This window comes from Notolabrus celidotus, chromosome 18 (assembly GCF_009762535.1).
Source record: "Notolabrus celidotus isolate fNotCel1 chromosome 18, fNotCel1.pri, whole genome shotgun sequence".
In the NCBI taxonomy this organism is placed as follows: Eukaryota; Metazoa; Chordata; class Actinopteri; order Labriformes; family Labridae; genus Notolabrus; species Notolabrus celidotus.
Genome location: NC_048289.1, coordinates 7,727,620 through 7,750,914, shown reverse-complemented (window position 1 = coordinate 7,750,914; position 23,295 = coordinate 7,727,620). Strand labels below are relative to the sequence as shown.

The 23,295-nt window shown below is 41.0% G+C and overlaps 1 protein-coding gene across 3 annotated transcripts; it reads left to right on the top strand.

The window, feature by feature from the left end:
- Positions 1–571: 571 nt before the first annotated feature.
- foxk2 (forkhead box K2) lies at positions 572–15,321 on the top strand. 3 transcript variants are annotated; one of them, XM_034707797.1, is made up of 10 exons: positions 572–697; positions 3,641–3,936; positions 5,215–5,409; positions 6,439–6,580; positions 6,957–7,103; positions 8,867–9,060; positions 10,911–11,113; positions 11,205–11,459; positions 11,791–11,988; positions 13,789–15,321. In XM_034707797.1, the coding sequence occupies exons 1-10, from the start codon at positions 608–610 to the stop codon at positions 14,013–14,015; spliced, it is 1,947 nt and encodes a 648-aa protein (XP_034563688.1). In that variant the 5' UTR covers positions 572–607; the 3' UTR covers positions 14,016–15,321. The 3 variants fall into 3 exon arrangements, with proteins under 3 accessions (XP_034563688.1, XP_034563687.1, XP_034563689.1); XM_034707796.1 differs by having other exon boundaries at positions 573–697; positions 13,786–15,321; XM_034707798.1 differs by lacking the exon at positions 572–697 and having other exon boundaries at positions 3,442–3,936; positions 13,786–15,321.
- The last annotated feature ends 7,974 nt before the right edge of the window (positions 15,322–23,295 follow it).

Below are 23,295 nucleotides of genomic sequence, written 5' to 3'. Positions count from 1 at the left end.
TTTCAAACTCCTCTCAGTCACATTAAAGAAAATTAACCAACTAAGCTGCACTGCTGAAAGTTCCTCACAGGAACTTTTAGTTTGTGTCAATACAAATATTTCTCATGTTTATAATGATGTGACTAAAAATCGGATAGTTTCTCTGTTTTTTCTTCTGCTTTGCTTAAACATTTTCTTTTTTCAAATTAACTGCTGAGGGACAAAAAATGGGTTGATAAAGCAGGTAAGGGAGTATAGTTTATAAGTTATTGTTTGCATGATGGTGACATTGTTTTTGGTTCGGAGAGGGTGTCAAACCTTATTTTGTATTACCTTGTAAGCACAAGTTGTCTTGATATTACTTAAGAATACGTGAAATTTAAAATAAATTAATGTTAAATATAATTTATGGTGAATATATCAAAATTATCAATCCAAAAACAAATGTGTCAGATAAAAGCCTGTAGCTTCCTTAATTTGAAAAGAATAGATCCTAACATGGATTATAATCCTGAGTGCTCTGTGTTTGTTTTGAATGTAGCCCGGCCAGATATGATTACGTCATGGTGTGGGAACACGTGGGACATGGCGCATGGCTTCCTGAGTGCAGCACGTTTCTTGAATATTGATGCAGTGTGATAATAATCGCGCATGCTCTGACGGCAGAGCGCCAGCAGCTCATGGAACTTGGACACAGAGAATATTACAGTCTGTTTCTGTGAGTGTTTTCACCTCCATTATTCAGCACGACCTCCATACAAACACACAAACACACACTGTGCTCACAGCGTGGTGGCCGCTGTACTACAGAAAGTAAACCGAGCAGATGGACAGAAGACACGGACCGGATCTTTCTGCACGGAGCTGGATTCTGGCAAAACACTAAATCAAGAGACGCTATGCTACAGCTACATCAGTAGATTACATATATTGACAAAACAGGATTAACCCTGAAATGTAATAATAATAATAATAATAATAATAATAATATATTTGCAGAGCACTTTTCAAAACCGAGTTACATAGTGCTTCACATGGGCAGCAAAATAAAACAGACAGTTAATAAAAACACACAAGTCAAGATAAAGAAATAAAAGACATAAAATACCACTAAAAAAACTCTAAAGGAATAAAATCCTTTTAAGATATATTTCTTGAGACGATTAAAATAAAATAAAATTCTGATAAAATCTGGGGAGGCTCTGCGATAAGAGTATAATGATAGCCTTTTTTAAATCTTATAATCACATTTCATGGTTCTTATCAGCAAGCGAAGTTAGTGCATTCACAAAGCTCCATATCACATGACCCACATACCTTTTGTCAGGTGATAGCAAGGCAATTTATTCTTACCAGACACTTAAAGACTTTTACCAAGCAAAGGTCTGATACTTTCAGTCACAGTTTTAAGAAGAAAAACAAACCATGGAGCAGAAACAGATTATTTGTTCAAATATGGGAAGAACTTCCTGAAACAGTTGAAATCATGGAAGAAGGGTTATTTGGGGAAAGAGCAGCATTAGCAAGCTGGTGAACACGGCGAGGGCACTTTGACAAAATGTTAGTGCTGTTAAATATAGCATCCTGACTCATGCAATACAATTTTCAGAATTGAAAAATACTACTGCACTCTAAACAGATCCCCACTCAAATTCAATTCACAGCATCTACTTCATGGCTCCTCGCGTTGGCGTAAATGACAGTGATCCTGCACTTTACCTGTCGGGGGAATTTTGTGTCACATAATCACTGTATTGTGATATTATTGTTATTATCTATCTATCGTATTGTATTATATCATAGTTACCTTTGGGTTTCCAGGGAAGACAACATTGGACACTCAAGCAAATAGACACATCTTTAAACAAAATGTATGCTGCTCTGCGTCTGCTATATATGTATAATGTTCCATTTGTTGTGCAATCAAATTAAGTTACAAGTTAGGGTTGTGTATACTGAAGTGCAAAACAAAACATCAATTCAGAAAACACCACATTAACTTCTAACTGAAAAGGTAGGTATCTGCTGTGACATGATTGTTGTTGATTGGACAAATGCACAGTCCAGAAAAATAATAACCTTGCAAAAGACTAAAAATATTTTTTTAAAGATGTGGGAACAATATATGAAAAATTATGAAGTAATAATTATGTTCCTATTTCAATAACTTGCTTATGTATAACTTCAAATCTCTAGTCCTAGATCTCTTCTTGCTACATTTTTATTTCATGCACAACATTTGTCTCCATTTTTGGTAAAATAAAAATTAGTTATTTAATTATTAGATAAACAAAGTCAGGACAAGTCTTAGGCAAAGGCTGTAGAAAATATGGACGTAGTATCCGTGACGTCACCAATCTGTTTCTGAAGCGCTGTTTTGAGGCCAATCGTCGGTGGCAGCCATATTGCTGCTGTCGAGTGATTGTGACGTAGAGAGGCGGGCTTTTAACCTCTTAGCCATCAGCTACAGTGTTCCTGCCTGTCAATCAAGTCAGCTGTGCCTCTCATTGGAGGACTTGTAATCTAAATATCTTCGATTTTGCTGCGTTAGAAAAAAATTTACTCCTCGTACAGTGTGTGCTGATCGAGAAATGAGCTATCCAGACTACAATCGTCTTTTGTACCAGGCTGTAAACATATTTATTTCTGCTGCAAAGATCGGCTTTTTTTGAAATTGTGTGTATGTGGTTTCCGGTACTTCCGAAGCCAGCCTCAAGCGGATCCTCAATGAACTGCAGTTTTTAACACTTCCGCATTGAACTGATATTCTTAGACCGGAGGTTGCTGCTTGGTCTTAGGTAACTTAGACCAGCCTGAAGCCTTTGAATTAGCTACTTTCCCTGTAAGACTGAGCAAAGCATGTGGAAAGAAAGATAAAAAAAACTGACTACAAATCCATTCAAAAATTTAAACAAGATTTTTTAAATAAAAAAATAACTTTAAATATTAGTTATTTAATTATGGTGTGAGTAGAATGTATACTTATATAATTTTAAAAATGACACATTAATAAATGCAGAAATATACAAATAAGTAATGGAATAAGCCACTGGAATATATTTTATTTTATAAAATCAATATTAAGCTTCAGTGCCCATTTAAAAACGATTACATGAAGAAAAAATAAAACATTTCAATATTTATTTATGTGAAAAAAATTCCCCATAACATTTTAAATATTATATATATTTCTAATTTATATCTGAGCTAGAGCATCATGTGGAGACTTGTTAACCCTCCTTAAATCCGCTCCTTAAATGCACTGCACCAGGTTTTACGTTTCTCCGTCCATCTGCGTGTCAGCCTGCAGTGCAACCGAGCTTTATTTTCTACGGCTATTTTATTATTGTTGTCATTGGTAAACACCAAACATCTGCCTGCCCAGGCTGGCTTCCTATTGGTTGATACGTCTGTTCGTCTGAGTACTTCCGCCCGTTTGGCCGCCTCTGATTGGTCGCAGCCCCTCTTTTTTCCTCTTCTTCGCGGCGGTGGGTCGGAGCCGCTGTGTCCCCGGTCTGGCACGTTCCTAGCTAAATTCTCCACGGTGTAAAATTGGATCCCCCTTTTTCTCAAAACAAAAAATTATCCCCTCTTCAGTTCCCCAAACCGCCATCAGGTTTCCGCTTAAATCACATCTCTAAATCTCCAACAATATCTGAAGATGGCGGTGGTAAGCGGGATGTCGGGGTCGGCTGTAGCCCGGCTGGAGGGCCGAGAATTCGAGTACCTGATGAAGAAAAGGTCGGTGACTATCGGTCGGAACTCCTCGCAGGGGTCTGTGGACGTGAGCATGGGACACTCCAGCTTCATCTCCCGGCGGCACCTCGAGATCTTCACGGCCGGCGAGGATGGCACCGGCACGGGGGACTTCTACCTCCGGTGCCTGGGAAAAAACGGGGTGTTTGTTGATGGGGTGTTCCAGAGAAGAGGGGCTCCACCTCTCCAGCTTCCCCGAATGTAAGTTTTATTTCCCCCTGTACAATCAGCGTGTTTATATGTTCATGTGTTGTTATTGTTTTGTTGTCCCGCAGCCATGTAGCACGTGTTGTGTCAAAGCAGCAGCAGGTCTGAGACATGCTGCTCAGTTGTATGGTGATAACGTCATACGAAACCTCCATATACAAATATGAGAGTTCAGTCATGCAGGTGCTTATTGCCAAAACAGAATCACACCCAGCTTCAAAACTCACTTGATGTGAATCATGTCAGGCATCTGGATCATTCGGCATACAAACGGTACACCATCAGACAGGAGTGACACCTAAGGCAGGTGTTTTTAAGCCAAGAAGTAGAGCACTGTTTTCTATTATACATCATTAAAGTGCATCAAATGTAAGCAGCCTTTTTGTGTAAAATTAAAAAATATGTTTTAATTATTTATACCTTTCTTGATGCCAAATTTTACAGTGCCTACAACAATCAAAAGCAGTTCAAAATGTGTGTTCAAAGTTTGTTTTAACTGGTAGCATAATAAGAAACTTAAAATTGACTAAATATGACAGAGTTTGGTGCGAGTTCTTCTCAGATTAAAAAAAACACCTTCATTTTGCATTTTAGACTCAACTCTTTCTATATACAAGTAGCACAGACTAGTGAGTAAACTTGATCTCACATAGTTTGTGATCTGATGTAACAGAGACAGTTTGTTAATATACAAGGAGAGAGTAGTGATAAATTATTGGGACATACAATACATTTCTGTGTTGCATCGTGTATCAGCTGCCACTGTGAAGCTTAGGTCAGTGCTGTGGTTAATTCAGCCTGGCTCTGTGCCAGCTTGGCCTCATGTTACCTGTAGGAATGTTTACACTGCTCAGCTTATTTGCCAGTCTTTTCTGCTTTTAGTTAAATGCTTACATCTCACGTTGAGTTGTTGTTGTTGTATCCAAACTCACTTTGTACCTACAGTCTGCGTTAGTCGAGTGTGTCAATATTGTCCCACAGCTAGTGAAGTGATTAATTCAAAACTGTCAGCAACTGGTCCAAATATACCCCATTAATACTAAAGTAGACATGGTAGACATGAAGTGTTACGTAATGGTCATGGAGGACTTCCATATTTAAACTGTGTGAGTTTGAGTCTCAGTGCTCCTCTCCTGGCTTCAGTTAGGTCCCCTTTGGCTGACTGTTGCTGGGCAGGAGGCTCTTCTGTCTGTCTGTACTTAGACGTGATAATAAAGTCATGTTCTAATGTGAATGTAACCATACTGTTTTTGTTTGTTCTTTGGCACACAGGTGTTGTTTCCGGTTCCCCAGCACAAGTATTAAAATCACGTTCACAGCCCTGTCCAATGACAAGAAGGAGCAAAGGAACGTGCCGGAATCACCGGTCAAGCCCGTCCAGCCCCAAATTTCCCCCCTGACCATCAACATTCCTGACAACATCGCCCACCTCATGAGCCCACTGCCTTCACCCACCGGCACCATCAGGTAAGAGGACACTTGAGAATTGAGCAATAATCAGAACACATCACGGCAGTGGTTCCAGCTTTTGAAACATGGGTCTGATTTTTACACATTTTGGGTGTCAACGACTGATCGCTGCAAACGGATGGAATTTCTCAAGTGGATTGCTTCAGCTGGCCGTCATGAGACAGACTGCAACATTGCTCCTCTTTTTAAGATTATAGTGGGCTCATATGCACCATATCATATGAGGACCAGGCTCAGTCCTGTGACCTCTGCGATGAGGACTGTAGCCTCTTCGCATGTGGTGCCTGTGGCTGCATTTCAACATCTTCGGGGAAAATTCAAAATACGTCAACTGAGATTTCTTCTTTTTGTCACTGACAGGCTCAGATTATTCTGTGTTCAGAGATAAACCTTTTTATTTAAGAGTACAATGTTTTGTTTCCATCAGAAACAGATGTTAAGGCGTTCTCTTCAAACCCACCAAACTCCACTGAGAAAAACACTCATTTTACTCCACAGAAGACAGACGCTGCTGCTCTACCGCTGGCTCAAAATCAGCTGGTTTGTTTATTCCAGTTTCTGATTTAGACATTTTGTGGTAGATCAAAATTTAGCAACTCAAACACCAACGTCTCTTAATGAACTAAATGTTTGCAGGAGAATTAGATGAGTAACTCTAGATCCTGCAGATTAAAATGATCATTTTTGTGAGTGGAGTTTGGTGGCTGTGACCTCAACAGTGTCTGTTTTTGGTTAAGTATAATTTTACTCTTGAATGATAATGCCTCTTCAATCCTGTCTGTTGTTTGGTGAGACACTTAACAACTTAACCTTTCAGCAGCATAGATTAGCTCTTTTAGTTGATGCACTCTGATTGGACATCTTCCCAACCGAGGGTTACAGCCTGTCTCCTGGCTGCTGACTGAAGTGATCTACAGAGGAATAAGAAAACGTCTTGTACCTATCAGCACTATTTTGTTGTATGTTGTATTTGAAATGTTTTCTGTTCTTGGATTCAGAAGCAAAGATGCTTTCTCAATGTTTCAGTGCGGCAAACTCCTGTCCATCAAGTCCCCGGGGGGCGGGACTTTCCAGTTACCGAACAGGCCGGGTTCTCGCCTCTGACCTGATTGGAGACAACTCCCAATCAGAAAACGACAAAGAAGCCTCAGGTGAAGACAGCCCAAAGGTGAGAATGAGCGAGGCACTGCAAACGATGAGGAGGAGTAATAATACAGTCTGGATTTAAAGAGGACGTTCAAAGAAATCCAGTCCGGTCCTGTCATCGTCTGAGCTCTCTGAACGTCCCTGGTTACTCATTGAAGTCTAAAAATTACCCAACTCTCACAATTGCGTAGACTTTGGAGCACAGAGGCTGTCTGAACCTTGTGTGTGTGCGCGTGCGTGTGCGTGTGTGTGTGTGCGAGTGCGTGCGAGTGCGAGTGTGTGTGTTCATGTCTTTAAACAAACCAGAGAGTAAAAACATGACTTCATCCTCCTCTGTATTTCATTAACTGAACATTTTTCCTCCTTCATGAATTAAACTTTCTTTTTGATCCCCACAGGATGACTCCAAACCTCCGTATTCGTACGCACAACTAATAGTCCAAGCGATTACCATGGCCCCTGACAAACAGCTGACTCTGAACGGAATATACACCCACATCACCAAGAACTACCCCTACTACAGAACAGCTGATAAAGGCTGGCAGGTGAGAGGACTCAACATTTCATACCTTTGTTTCTACATTCAGAGTGTGTGGTGAGATAATGAGACATAGCTCAGTCATGTTTTACTGCATGTTGAAAAAACAAAGATGTAAATTGTGAGGCAGTTGTTGTTAAAACGATAAATCAGTATTCATAACGACAACACAATTTTAAGCCTCATCATAAATAAAGACTGTTGGTGTGTCCTGGTGTTTCCTTTATAAGGATTTGCTTCCTTTGCTCAAACTGCATCTGTGATCATGTTTTTTACTTTTGGATACCAACCTCTGTTAATTTCACATTCATCAGAGATGCGCAATTAATCACATTTTAATTCTGATCATGATTTTGTCCCTCCCACGATCAAAAAAACATGACCGACTGTGATTAATGGCGTTTAAAAAGCATGCTCCGCTCTGAAAAAACACCTCTACAGGTCTGTATTATTGACTGATTATAGTATTTCAAGAAATGCATCACCCTAATTAACTCACGTTGGGTTATATATTATGTTCTCTGTGATTCTCCAACTTAATGTTTGTTCAAAAATTCCCCACAGGTATCCTCCACACACACACACGCACGCACGCACGCACGCACGCACGCACGCACGCACGCACGCACGCACGCACACACACACACACACACACACACACACACACACACACACACACCTCAGCTGATAACGTGATGATTCAAAGGGAATATATGATACCAGTCTCAGTCTGTATGTGACTTCTGAAGAAAACCGTTATTGTGCAATGACTCCTTGTGTGCCTGCACTTTGAACAGGTTGATCATAGCTTGATGTTTGGTTACCTTATTTGAAGTACACAAGATAGATTGCTGGATTGATATCAAAACAGATGTTGTAATAGTTAAATTTTTGTTCAAGTATCACATCAAAGTTTAAAACTCTGGTTTGATAATCAACAGCAATCCGTCTAACGCATGTTTTGTAGAGCCGTGTAATGAAACTGTCCTCTCAGACACTCGGCTCATCACAAACTCTCTTATTTAACACTCAGGGAGGAAGCTGTGCAAATATCTAAGTTTCACCCTGCCTCTGTTTTCTAGAATATAAGCAAAGTGTTCACCTTTGTGCGAGTGAATGTATGTTTTCTTAAGCAGGCAAATCAGAAACACAAACTCTACACAAGGCGACCTACACACTTGTCTGTCACAGCCGGCATCCTCTCTATGATACCACACACTTTGTGAGACTGTAATCCTGGCTCTGAACACCAGGGGGAGCCTCAGTTTAGTCTCCAGGTGTCTGCAAGCAGGTGTAACTTGAAACAGATCATTTGTTGGTGGTTGTGGGCTTAGATTTACTTTAAATACTTGAGGGTTTTATTGTGTTCTGGATGTGTAGAAGTGTTTTGCATGGATTAAATCACAGCTGGTGATGTTATGAACATCATAGACCTTGTAGGTGAAAGGATCGCGGCATCCAAATCAAAACAAGGAAAAGAAGCTTGTTTTGTTGCATCCAGTAGAAGCCGTCAGTGGCTTCTTTAGGTGAATGTAGTTTGATTTGAAGTGGTCACTATAAAGTCATTTCTAAGGTTCAGTTTTTAGCTTTCATGAACTTATCCTCTCTTTGAATATTGCTTCAGTGTAGTTAGACCTCACTGCTCCATCCACCATTGAAAATCTTGCCTGTGAGTTCTCTGTCACCTCATGCCACAAATGCTGCAGATATTATTATTTAAAAGAGTAAAACATCTTCGATTAACTCTGTTGTGTTTGTTTTGTGTTTCAGAACTCGATCCGTCACAACCTCTCCCTGAACCGGTACTTCATCAAAGTGGCGCGCTCTCAGGAGGAGCCGGGGAAAGGATCGTTCTGGAGGATCGACCCGGCGTCTGAGGGCAAGCTAATCGAACAAGCCTTCAGGAAGCGCCGGCCCAGAGGAGTGCCCTGCTTCAGGACTCCTATGGGACCGCTCTCCTCCAGGTAAACAACATTCCCACCTGAAGAGGAGCGTCACTTTACCAAAACACTTCAGATCATTTCTTGTTTAAACTGATTAAACCATGACAGCTTGAAGCTTCACTGTATGTAGCAGAACGCTCAGACTTCTTATGTTGATGGTTTGATTCAATTACTACTTGACCCCAAAATTATCACGGGAGGTTGTTGGTTACAAAGTCCTGTTAAATGTATCCACATGCTCAAAAGCATCATCAGTAGAGGATACTTTTCTTAACTTTTAGTTTCTACCATAGACTGTAAATAAAAATGGACAGCGTTGCTCCGCCTCTTCCCGTTGTACAGTTCTGAAGCCAAAAAATCCCTCTCCTGGGCGCAGCCATTGTGCAGCCAGAGCCTGTGAAGCCTTTGTAATAAGCTCCGCCCTACAGCGTAACGTCACAAGACGCTGTGTGCCCTTTGAAGTTTCGTTCTACGGCGGCTGTGAGTCAAAGGAAACCCGGAAGTAAAACCTCGTTTTTAAACTCTAATAACTAACGAAAAAGAAACTTTCAGAAAAAAGAGGCCTTGGACACAAAACAGTCAAATACTAACTACACATCACCACAGCATACGGATGTGAGAAACATTCGTACGACGTGTATTTATTTTTTAAAGTTTGACTGCTCCCCCATTCAAATGAATGGGGGAGACGGATTTTTTGACCTATACTGCAGCCAGCCACCAGGGGGCAGTCACACTGCTGAAAGCCTCACCACCAGGGCCGTATCCGTCACGCTTGGTTTCTACACATATTAGAGGGACAAATATATTTTAAGATGCTCCAAGACATGACAAATCACGAAAAGCGAAAACAACAAAGTAGAAAGTGTTTCTATTTCAGATGAAAGTATGCACCCTCTTTACACTGAAAAATCCCAAAGAGTTAAATAGACTTCTGTAGAGTTTTGGATTATAACTTTTGTGTTTTTTTAAGCCAAATCTGACACTGTTGCCCAGTTTCATTAGCTTAAACTTAAAGCTGAGGTTGTAGAGATTTAAGGGAATATGAAGCATTTGAAATGACATTTCAATGAGCAAAAGTAGCGATGGAGGACTGGAAGACTGTTTCTTTTGCCCGGTGTAGGAGGTTAAAAGTTTGGCTGTTAATATAACGCATTAAATTGGATCATTAATCATAGAAAAAAACACAGGTTAAAAAAAAAAAAAGAAGATTAATTGCATAGTGTTGTATATAATCTCCTCACCTTAAATGTCACAAAGCATGCAGTCTTTCCTAGAAGCTTTAAAAACAGGACAGAAAAACAAAGCCCAACTTTACCTGGATTTACATGTTTATGATTTAGAAACGAGAGAAAATTGTCTTTTGCAACGATTTCCAACTTTGTAATGTGCTCTCGCTCTTCACCCCTCCTGTATCCACGAGGAGGGTCTACACACACACGTGCATACACACAGAGATGTGCTTAATTTCGACCTCTCCTTGGCGATGCCTTCTGGTACCACGCTCTCTTTGATAATTTCTTTATCCTCTGTCATTAACAAAAATGTTTCAGTCTTTCATGTGTCTAACTGTTCTTAATGAATAAACACTTAAATCAGGTGAAGAATGAGGTGCAACACAAATAAAGAAGATAAATATAACCAACCAGAAAAACGGGTAAACAAAGCCTGAATAAGTTTACTGGTCATGTGATGCTGCTCAGAAATGTTCAATATATGTATTTGATTAATGGTTAACAAATCAAAGAGCCTGTAATCAATCAAGTTAATGATTAATCACCTGACATAGTTCATAAACAGATGTTGACCTGTCAGTATGAGAGCAGCGTTTGCTTTATGGAAGTCAATAATGAACGTTATATCTCCCTCAGGAGTGCTCCAGCCTCTCCCAGCCACACAGGGGTGCTGTCTGCCCACTCCAGTGGAGTCCAGACCCCAGACAGCCTGTCCAGGGAGGGCTCCCCAGTCCCCATGGAGCCAGAACCCACCCCGCCCCCAGCCCCCACCCAGACCGCTACAGTCCAGCCCAAACTCGCCGTCATTCAAGAGGCGCGCTTTGCACAGAACTCCCCCGGTAAGCATCGACATCCTGTAACACTCTTCCTCTTGCTTTGCACTACATCATAGTGATCATCAGTAACATGAAGCCCCACCCCCTCTGTCAGGCTCCCCCCTCAACAACCAGCCGGTCCTGATCGCCGTGCAGCGCCAGGTGCCTCAAACGACCATGAAGCCTGTGACCTACACCATGGCCACGCCGGCCATTGTTACATCGTCTAACTCCGCCCCCGTCATGCAGACCGTGCATGTTGTCCACCAGATCCCCGCTGTCACCATGGCATCTGTTGCTGGACAGACTGCTGCTACAGTGAGCCCCGAACCTCAGGAGAACGGAGGAGGAGATCACAAAGAGGTCAAAGGTGAGAAGGTGACACTGTGCAGACCTCAAAGTCTAAATATGTCATCAGACCAAGAAATCATTATTTTCATATGAGCACAAATTGAATGCAAATATTTCAAAGCATTTTCATATGCTCCTTCATTTCACTGTTTGATAAAATGATATCAGAGCAGAGATTCTCCCCACATCCTGAGGTTTAGAAAACGTCAAACCAAACTCCATTAAAAAAAACAGTCATTTAAAAGCATTTCACTCCTCGTCTAATGAACAAGGAGGAGGAGGAGGAGGCGAAACTCATCCTGTGACTGTATGTGAAATTGATGTGTGATGTAAGGTTTCTGTGTTTGCAGTCAAAGTGGAGCCGGTCCCCTCCATCACAGCCTCGTCTATAGGTGGAGTCAGTCGTATCATTCAGAGCTCTCAGGGCGCTCCTCTGACCACAGTGACCATCGTGCAACAAGCTCCACTTGGACAGCACCAGCTCCCCATAAAGGCCATCACACAGAACGGGACCCACCTGGTCCCCATCAGTACTGCTGCGAGCACAGGTGACTCTCAGACATTCACACACACATTCAAAAACACACTCACAGATACTAAAGCAGCGCTCTGTGTCGGCAGAGCTTACTCCTTTAGAGAGCCTGTTTTAGTATCTGACAGTCCTCATGTGCATGGATCAAATCTGACTTTAAGCCTGATTATTTCTTTATTATGTAAAGTAAAGATGTCTTACAATCTTGAACCATGCATTGCACAACATTGCTAAGCAAACACTCCATGTTTCATGTGGTGGGGAAGATGTCAGGAGGGACTTTAGCTGATGATAGCTTAGCTTGGTTAGAAAGTCTTTCAGTCTTAATTAGGGATGTTATGATACACTAAACCCACGATTCGATTCGAATCCCGATTTTTGGTTCACGATACGATTCACTCACGATTCTCTAACGATTTTCAAGAAAACTGGATTGAACTCAAAATTTAAATAACTATTATTCTATTTCAATTCTCAGATATGGACAGTTGCATTTTTTTTTTTCTCTTATTCCTTTGTTAACAAAGTCATCCTTTTTCATTTTTAAGGTGTAACTAAAGTACAACCACTGCACACTATTTTTCAGTACCTTACAAAAAACTAAAAATGACCGTGCAAAAATACCTTGTTAAAAATTTCAGAACAATTATCAAGAAATGGAAAGTGAACAATTCCCAAATGAAAGTATTGAATATTAAAACAAATAAGGTAAATCTCTTTGAATTAGGGATGTAAATTTCAAGTAATCTCCTTGATCGATCTTTGGAAATGTTAACGATCAATTATTGTTTAGTCATTTAAAAAATATATATAATTTTTTTTAGAATCAGTCTGGTGGCGGAGAAAAAAGCGCTCGTGGAGACCTGTCACTCAGCTGCAGCCCCTAGCTGATATATCCTTACATCCCTAGTTTTAATTGTTCCCAAGGATTCTTACCAAGAGCTGAATATTTGTGCAGATCTGCTCCTCTCCATAAAATCAGACCTGAAGTTACACCGCCTACAAGCGTTTAGGCGGAGTATTGCAGAGCTACAAGGACATGACGAGACACAAGCATGCAGTGCTCAGGACCTTATGGGCCACCACAACGTAGAGTCATCACTGAAGTATAAACCAGGCTTCAGCCTCAATATGGAGAGTTAATCTGGACCCTAAAATATCCTCTTCGGCATTTTCACAGATACAGTAAAAGTAACAAACGTAAAACAGGGTTCTTAAGACCGCTTAGCTTCTCAGATAGAACCTAGACCAGACAGAAGCGGTATTCATGGAGTAAAGAGAAACAGAAACACTGATTGGCTGTTTGTTATGAGTGGTTTCTATACGGCCTGTGCACTGGTAGAATTAACAACGTCCATTTCCGAGCACTTCTCAGTAGTGCTGTCTTGGGGCACTTTGACTTCATTCAGTAGTGACCTTTAAGTCTGTTTTAAATTTAAGATCTGATTTTATTCTAGTACATTTTACAAACACTGTGTCAAATCAAGGAAAGAATCTTGTCGAAACAATTATTTTCCCCTCTTCTACTGTTATTAACAAAGTTAATGTTAGAAGTCCCGCCTTCTTGATTTTGATTGGTCTGAGTATAAAGAGACATTGGCGTGCAGAGCAGTGCTTCGAGAGCTGAACTTCTTCAGCTGAGAGAAGGAGCTAAAACAGCTCATAACTCTGAACTGCGTTGGTTTTGTATTGGAAACAGGAGCTGCAAGAACAAACAAATGCTGTTAGTGGAAACAGGCCCTCATTGTGGCATTCTTCATCCTACATGTAGTATTTCTAACCTCCTGATTAACTCCCCTCTTCTCTCCCCCAGCAGTTGCAAACCCTCTTCACCTCCTGGCAGCCCACGCCTCGGCCTCGGCGTCGCTCCCCACCAAGAGGCAGAACGGCGAACTGCAGGAGCAGCCCGAGTTGAAGAGGATGAAAACAAACGAAGGAGAGGAGGGTGGAGCAGCCGCTACCCACAACAACACCACCAAGAAGAACGGAACAATGGAAACAGCCGGAGAAGGAGGGGTCAGTGAACACATCGAAGACAAGTAGCCTGACCCCTGCTCTCCTGTACTCAATGAGCCTCACCCTTTCCTCACTTTGTCACCCATCCTCCTCCTCTTCTTCCTCCTTCATCATCTCACCTGGTCATCATCAACTCCAAGGTGCCAAACAGAGAAGAGACACAGAAACACCTGCAGGACTCCAGAATGTTCAAACCCCTGAAATCCTCTTCCATTTATTTAAGACCACGAAACTCGATGCAAAAACTAGAGACCAAACTGAAACCGGAGGCGATCAAAAGATGACTGTGAAGTTTGAGACCCAGACGGCAAGAAGAAGCACAGGAAGAAAAAAACTAAAACCCAGATAAAAAGAGACTTATCAGACGAGTGAGTGGTCCTGTAATTCCCCAAAGACGAGAAGGAGCCTCATCCTGGTAGCATTAAAGCGCTTAAACTGTGTCGGGTAGAAGAAGTAAATCAGCAGTAGTGTGTTCTGCAAAGGGAAGTGTGTGTCTGTGGACATTCCCATCTTCGGCAGCTAGCCTCCGTGTCGACCTACCTAACCCCGTCGTGAGTAGAAATGCAGTATTCCGTTGTACAAGTGATCTTTTTTCAGTGTTTCCCGACACAGAAACTATCTAGTAATAATTAAAAAGCTATAAGTGGGGTCTTTGAGAACATTTAAACATCACAACGCGATCTTTTGGGAATCCTTTTTCCGTTGTTTTTGTATGTGGACTAAAGTGAAATGAATGTAGTCTCCTCTTTGTTCCTTTGAAAGAAAACACTATCTATGGAGTGGACGTTCTGTTTTCTGCTCAGTCATGCAAAATGAAATTTCTTTATCACTGTATCAACATGGACAGATTTTTCATATTTTACAAATATCCTATGAGATAAAGTATATTCCCATGCGTATTTGACCATATGCTTCATCCAGCTTGCATGTTACGGATCTAGAGACAATGTACTTGAGCAGATTATCTGAATATGGAACTGAAGAAACTTTAGACTGAATCTACGCTATATGATTCTGACCAGTGCTGCACTTAACCCTCTTAGTTGTTCTTCTGTTCTCCGTTTTGTACTCTGATTTCCATCATGGGCCGTGTTTGTTACTTTGTGTTGGAGTTGGCAGAAGTCTCTTTGCTTGATTCTTTTAAATATTCTGTTCAGGCTACTAAAACAGTCCAATCAGACTGTATTCTATGTTACGCGAGGAAAAAACAAGTGATAGGTGTTTGTTCTGCTTCAGTGGGTAAATGCTTTTTTTTATAAATTTATTTAAAACACATACACACATTGTATTTCTTTGAGTAAAAGCCTTCTCTGCTGGGCAAACACAAACTCTACACCTGTGTGAAGGTTTATTTCTTTCTGTTAGCACTAAAGATAATCCCAATTTTACATCATCAATCAATCAATCTTTATTCATATAGTGCCAAATCACAACTAATGTTATCTGAAGACAAACCAAGCAGGTCTAGACTGTACTCTAAGTTAAATTATGAATAAAGACCCAACATCAAGACAGGATAAGATCCAGTCCCATCTTACAGACAGGACTCAGTCTGATCTCATCTTAATCCACCATGAGCAGAGCACTTTGCAGCATTTAGGAGGTTACAGTGGCAAGGACAAACTTCCTTTAACAGGTAGAAACCTCCAGCAGGACCAGACTCATTAGACAAATATCTGCCTCATCACATCACTTGGGCTCCAAATAACTTAAAACACCATACATTCTTCTACAATCACTCCACTTTATTCCTTTAGTTGTCTACCATGGCTGCAGCATAATTCTCCAAGCACTAAGTGTGTTCTTGTTTTTGTCCCTGACAGGCTCAGATTGTTATTCTAAGTGCCTGAAAACATTACAGAGAGGATCTCTCTAGAGAGAGAGCTTTCAGTTCAAGAGGAAGGTTATTATGAATCAGAAGCTAGGGCTGCACAGTTATGGTTAAAAAGATAATCTCATATATTTAGATCTTGTTGATCATAGTTGTTTTGTCAGAGACTGTTTAACACCATTTATTGTTCATTTTAAACTTGTAGTGATATTTTCACAGTTTGGTATTGAAGGTCAAAATCTGAATTGACATTTTATCACAGTGTAGTTGTTACAGAAGAGGATAAGGGCCACTGAAAAAAACATTTATTGGACAGGGGGTGAGCAAAGATTTGTTTTTATTTCTTAAGGTGTCCTTTTTTTAATTCTGAGAGAAAGGCAGAAGTAGGACTTTAATCTCATAATTTAATGAGATGTCTTATGTCTTGGATCATAAATATCAAACATAATCTAACTTCCATACCGACAAACTCAAAACAGTGCTTTAGTGATTCTCTTTGAACAAGACAACAGAAAACTACATTTATTTCTGTACAGGGAGCCAAGTTTCTGTTTCTACTCTGTGTTATCACAATATTCAAACATAAACTCCTCATCAAGCCATATCCCAAGGTATTAAAACTGTAACTCTTTAAAGTAAATAGAGTGCACATTTTCATCATCAATATTTATTATAAGTACCATAAAGTATTATGAATATGACTTAATATTATCAGACAATGTAGAGTAATACTTGAGGGGAAGGACCAATTTAACGAAAGTGACGTTTGCAGGTAAGTTTATTACTCATGCTATTTATTGTGAAATATAGTATAGAATAAAATAATGTTGACAAAAGAGGCCTACTTTTTTTTACCCTGGCTTTTAACTGATTTTGCTTAAAACAGAGTTTTTTGAGAGTCATATCTCCAAGAACATTTAACATATGTGCATCATTTTGGTCTCAAAATGTCCTTGAGGAGTGGGTCTTGTGAAAGAGAGAGTGAAGAAGGAGAAAGAAAGGCAAAATATGGAGATGAAGGAGAAAGAGAGACAAGAGAAGGCTGAAAAAGAAAGAGTGAAAAAAGAGAAGGAGAAAACAAGAGAGGAGAAGGAAAACCTTAAGAGGGAGAAAAAGGAGAAAGAGAAACAAGAGAAGGATGACAAAGAAAGAGTGAAAAAAGAGAAGGAGAAAAAGAGAGAGGAGAAGGAAAACCTTCAGAGGGAGAAGAAGGAAATAGAGGAAAAAGAAAGGATGAAAAGAGGTCAAATAAATGCCAAAGAGAGAAAAGGAGGATAAAGTGAAACTAGTGATGGAGAAGGAGGAGGGAAAAAGACTAGAGAGGAAGCAAAGAGAAACTAGAATAAAGAAGGACATAGAAAGAGCGCTGAGGGAGATCCAGTTCATGGAAGAAGAGGAGGAGAGACACAGTCCATCCTTAGAGGAGGAGAGTGTGACTCCTTACCTGAGTGTGTGCAGCAGACTGAAGCTGCATATCCTTAACTGTGTCAAATACTACTATGTTAGAAAGATGAACAACAACCATAAGAGAGAGCAGACCCTCCAGAGAAACAGTACGTCCAACGTTTATACACCTGTTACACACCTGTTACACACCTGTTCATTGTCACACACCTCTTACACACCTGTTCATTATCACACACCTGTTCCTTGTCACACACATGTTCATTATCACACACCTGTTCATTATCACACACCTGTTACACACCTGTTACACACCTGTTACACACCTGTTACACACCTGTTCATTATCACACACCTGTTCATTATCACACACCTGTTACACACCTGTTCATTGTCACACACCTGTTACACACCTGTTCATTGTCACACACCTGTTACACACCTCTGACACACCTGTTCACTATCACACACTTGTTACACACCTGTTCATTGTCACACACATGTTCATTATCACACACCTGTTCCTTATCACACACCTGTTCCTTATCACACACCTGTTACACACCTGTTACTTAATTCACAACTGTTCATTATCACACCTCTGGACTCTGAACCTCTCCTCTCTGATTCAGGTATTAAGACTGGACCCCGCTATGCTGAACTCTTCTGGCTGCTGGAAGAAAGGAGAAGACTGATGTTCCTCATAAAACAGACAGAACTGACAAAAGAAGAGATACTGGAGAGGGATTGGCAGAGGATAGGACAGTGGGAGGTCAGGGTGACCGCAGAGGGAGAGATTGACAAGAGAAGAGGTCGGCGACTTTGTATCATCTGAAGACCGAGCCATATGCGCCAAAAAGTATTGAAGGTGTCAGAGATCGACAATCCCACAGAGATGATGGAGCAGTGGAGACGAGCAGACGTCCTGCAAGAGGAGATCCAGCAGCTGAAGCCAAAAGGAGCAGAGAGAGCTGAAGCTGCGCCTCCAACACCTCCTCTAACATCTCCACCTGGAGCTGGGAGAACATCCTCATGATCACAGCAGTGATCAAAGCAGAAGCAAAAGCATAAACAAAAATAAAAATAAAAATAGGCAGACTTCCAGTTTACTCTTGCTCTCTTCCCTGGCCTGCAGACTGCTTTCACCTTTTGTTAGTGTTTGAGTTATGTCAGTATTAGTCCTTTATGTAATAAAACACTGTTTCTTCCTTACAGACTATGCGTGGTTTCCCTTCTTTGTCACACTCTTTTGAGTCGGGTTGTGACACTGCCCATCTGACGATTATATTAACATTGAGCTCTAAACTACCAAACACGATATGCCCCGTTACCAGTATCATTGTTCTGAAAAGGATTTCATTAGACCCAATACTGATTTCTCTGGTCCAGATATCACCAATAATGTAATTTCCCTCCACACACCACTAGAGTACTTCAAGAAGTTTGTGTCCGATTATATAGAATAGATATACCAACACCCTCAACAGCAAGTGTGGTGTTCGACTTTGCTTTCAGAGGAAAATAACTGTTTCTGGGACTACTGCTGCAAATGAACAAAGCTGAACACTGGGACACTTGGACTTTGAATGATCAGAAGGGATTTTTTAAATGATGTAAATACAGTATTATCTTTGTTTTTTTATCATTAAATGACTTCATAAAAAATATGATTGTTTTATGATTATTATCCATGGCATAAGCTGTTATGAGGCAACATAAGCACTCAACACTGCAAAGGAAACCTAAGTTATTTAGTATATTTGTCCAAACAAGGTGAGCATAAATACAGAAATTCTGCTCCCAACTAGGCCCAACCTTGCAATATTACAACATGTCCCTAAAAACTTACTAAAACATAAACATTTTAAAAACCCTTTCATTTCTGCATCAGAGTCCTCCTACAAAAACATATGAGCAGTGAATTTTTTTTCCTCAGGTATTTCTAAATTTGGGTTTTACAGGGTTAAAGAATTGATCGTGTAGGGACAATCATTTTTATATATTCAATTTCCACCTCTATTGGTCAGACTGAGTACGCTACTGGATTGGTTGATTGATAGACTGCATATCAAACGGGTTGTTGTCATTTCAGATTGGGAGAAAGCCAAAAGATTTTCTGCCTTCAAAGTTGTGAAGTCGTGTGCATGAGTGGCTTGGTTGAATATTACTATTTTTTTCATGCGGAGCAACAAACAAACTTAACAATCCAGATTAACACTTGTCATGGCTCCTCTTTGTCCCATACGTGGCTAACGTTAAATAAATCACGTTGTACAAGCTGCGATTTCGCTAATATTAGCTCATTTTCCTCCTCTGACAACGGACCCTACCAGTTACATAAAAATTTCATGTTTTTGCACGAAACTGGAGTCCATGGGCTCCACCATTTCTGTGGACATCATCAGACACGTCAATACTTGTGGACTCGATGCTTTCAGAAAATTTCAACTTATGATGTTGTGAAAATGATAAGAGGGGGGCGGGGGGGTTCATAGGGGCATTTCTCGTGAACATAGTAAACATGACCTCATTTCATGGCATCAATCAACAGCACTCCCTACTGACAGTCTGATGTTTTGATGCTGGTTAGTTAGTTATATAGTTATTTAGTTAGTTAGTTAGTTAGTCAGTCAGTCAGTCAGTTAGTTAGTCAGTTAGTTAGTTAGTTAGTTAGTTAGTTAGTTAGTTAGTTAGTTAGTTAGTTAGTTAGTCAGTCAGTCAGTCAGTTAGTTAGTTAGTTAGTTAGTTAGTCAGTCAGTCAGTCAGTCAGTCAGTCCGTCAGTTAGTTAGTTAGTTAGTTAGTTAGTTAGTTTGTTAGTTATTTTTTTTGTTTGTTTGTTTGTTGACATTGTACCTGATCAATACCTGCTGTGTTGGCAGTGTTGTCTCTGTAACATGTGAATAAAGCGAGCATAGTTTTGTGTTGTCTGACAGTAAACAGGGAGCTGACATCATAATAAGACTCTTCAGAATCACTTTGTTCTCCTCTCACTGTGACGTCACAACGGCTCAACATATAACACAGCTCAACAACTTCCAACAGTTCATTGCGTTGCTGACCTTTGAGAGGTAAGTCGACTTTCACTTGCTCAGAGACACATTTTAATCCACCTATTCAAGTAAGTAGAGATGTTTTTATGGAGGAGGAGAACTTGTAATCACTTGAGATCCAGTAGTTTGTAGTTTGTTGTGTTGTTGTTGTTCCTGTGTGCGATTGGCTGATCAAGAAAACAAGGTTTCTTATCATGATTCAGAGAAACTGTGTTTCCATTGTGGCACAGTTAGACATGTTTTTATTATTTGCAACAAAGCAATGACGAAGATTAAATGACTGGTATTACTGTAATTATTACTGTATTATTACTGTTTGTCATAAAAAAAAAGTGACATCTTTACATTTTTAATTTGACTTCTAGTCCTCACTAGCAGCTGTTATCTCTTCTGTGTTTTGTGGTGAATGAAAGCTGTTTTGGGGTAAACAGCTTTCATTTAAGAAACTGTCTTGTATTTTTGGACTGAAAACCCTGAACTGCATTGCTTTGTGTAGAAAACAGTCTAGTGTAATAAACGCTGTCAGTGGACACAGGCCCTGAGAATGAACTTGCTGCCTTAAAAACAGTTTGACTCTATGACAAATGACCCGTGTGTATGTTTGTGTTTGCAGAATTACAGCCTCGGAAAGCCAACCAGAAAGCATGTTTAGATTACTGCGTAGAAGAAAGTCTTCAGTCCAAACTCTGTCTCCTGAAGATCTGGACTCTTCCAGGCCCTGGAAGAAGTCCAGAGGAAGGGGTGAGAGCCCTTCCTCTCATGGAGACATCAAGTCTCCCTCCATCTGTAAAGGGACTAAACCAAGAGATAGGAGTCCTTCAGACAACATCCATCCTTTCGGGATCGTTGCGGACTCATCCACCATGAAGGACACAGAGGGACAAAGAGGAGAGAGCTTTCTGTCCTGGAGAGCAATCCTCCCTTCCACGGAAGATGGGGCGGAAGGAGGTAAGAGACCTTTGGGCTCTGGAGACACCGACCCTTTCTTGAAGGACCAGGTGAAACAGGCTGAGAGACCCTCAGGCTCTGCATACATCGCCCCCTATAAGAAGAAGTGGGCACCAGGGGATGAGAGACCCCCAGGTAACGGAGAGGTTGAATATTTTATAACAGACCAGAAAGAAAAGGGAGAGAGTCCCGTGGACAAAGTCCCTTCAAAGGACAAGTCACGTTGGAGCTGGTTGCCCTGGCACCGTAAATCCAAACCAGTCTTTGTCATCAGGCTTCGGAGACCGAAGCGTGTGAGTCCGTTGTTTACCACAGACATCCAAAGTGCCTACGACGAGGAAGAACGGAGGAGGAGAAGTCCTTCTCCTGAACCTTGCAGGCCCCCCTATCTCTGGATGAAGTACGGACAGACGTATGGAGAGACAGCTCAGCCTTGTAAGGAGGAGAAGAAGGAGAGGGGGAGGCTGGACAGAGAGGAGAAAGAGAGAGTGAAGAAGGAGAAAGAAAGGCAAATTATGGAGAAGAAGGAGAAAGAGAGACAAGAGAAGGATGAAAAAGAAAGAGTGAAAAGAGAGAAGGAGGAGAAAACAAGAGAGGAGAAGGAAAACCTTCAGAGGGAGAAGAAGGAGAAAGAGAGACAAGAGAAGGATGAAAAAGAAAGAGTGAAAAAAGAGAAGGAGGAGAAAAAGAGAGAGGAGAAGGAAAACCTCAAGAGGGAGAAGAAAGAGAAAGAGAGACAAGAGAATGATGACAAAGATAGAGTGAAAAAAGAGAAGGAGGAGAAAAAGAGAGAGGAGAAGGAAAAACTTAAGAGGGAGAAGGAAGACAAAGAGAGACAAGAGAAGGATGAAAAAGAAAGAGTGAAAAGAGAGGAGGAGAAAAAGAGAAAGGAGAAGGAAAACCTTATGAGGGAGAAGAAGGAGAAAGAGAGACAAGAGAAGGATGAAAAAGAAAGAGTGAAAAGAGAGAAGGAGGAGAAAAAGAGAGAGGAGAAGGAAAACCTTCAGAGGGAGAAGAAGGAAAGAGAGAGAGAAGAAAAAGAAAGGATTAAAAGAGAGGTCAAAGAAAGGCAAAAGAGAGAAAAGGAGGATAAAGAGAAACTAGTGATGGAGAAGGAGGAGGGAAAAAGACTAGAGAAGAAGCAAAGAGAAACTAGAATGAAGAAGGACATAGAAAGAGTGCTGAGGGAGATCCAGTTCATGGAAGAAGAGGAGGAGAGACATAATCCATCTTTAGAGGAGGAGAGTGTGACTCCTTACCTGAGTGTGTGCGGCAGACTGAAGCTGCGTATCCTGAACTGTGTCAAATACAACTATGGAAGAAAGATGAACAACAACCATAAGAGAGAGCAGACCCTCCAGAGAAACAGTACGTCCAATGTTTACACACCTGTTACACACCTGTTACATACCTGTTACACACCTGTTACACACCTGTTACACACCTGTTCAATGTCACACACATGTTACACACCTGTTCATTGTCACACACATGTTACACACCTGTTCATTGTCACACACGTTACACACCTGTTCATTGTCACACACATGTTCATTGTCAAACACCTGTTCATTATCACCCACCTTTTACACACCTGTTACACACCTGTCCATTATCACACATATTTTACACAACTGTTACTTAATTCACAACTGTCCATTATCACACCTGTTGATTTTCACACCTCTGAACCTCTCCTCTCTGATTCAGGTATTAAGACTGGACCCCGCTATACTGAACTCTTCTGGCTGCTGGAAGAAAGGAGAAGACTGATGTTCCTCATAAAACAGACAGAACTAACAAAAGAAGAGATAATGGAGAGGGAGTGGCAGAGGATAGGACAGTGTGAGATCAGGGTAAACGCAGAGGGAGAGATTGACAAGAGAAGAGGCCGGCGACTCTGTATGTTCTGGAAACCGTGCCGGATACGCCAAAAAGTATCGAAGGTGTCAGAGATCGACAATCCCACAGAGATGATGGAGCAGTGGAGACGAGCAGAAGTCCTGCAGGAGGAGCTGCGCCTCCAACACCTCCTCTAACATCTCCATCTGGAGCTGGGAGAACATCCTCATG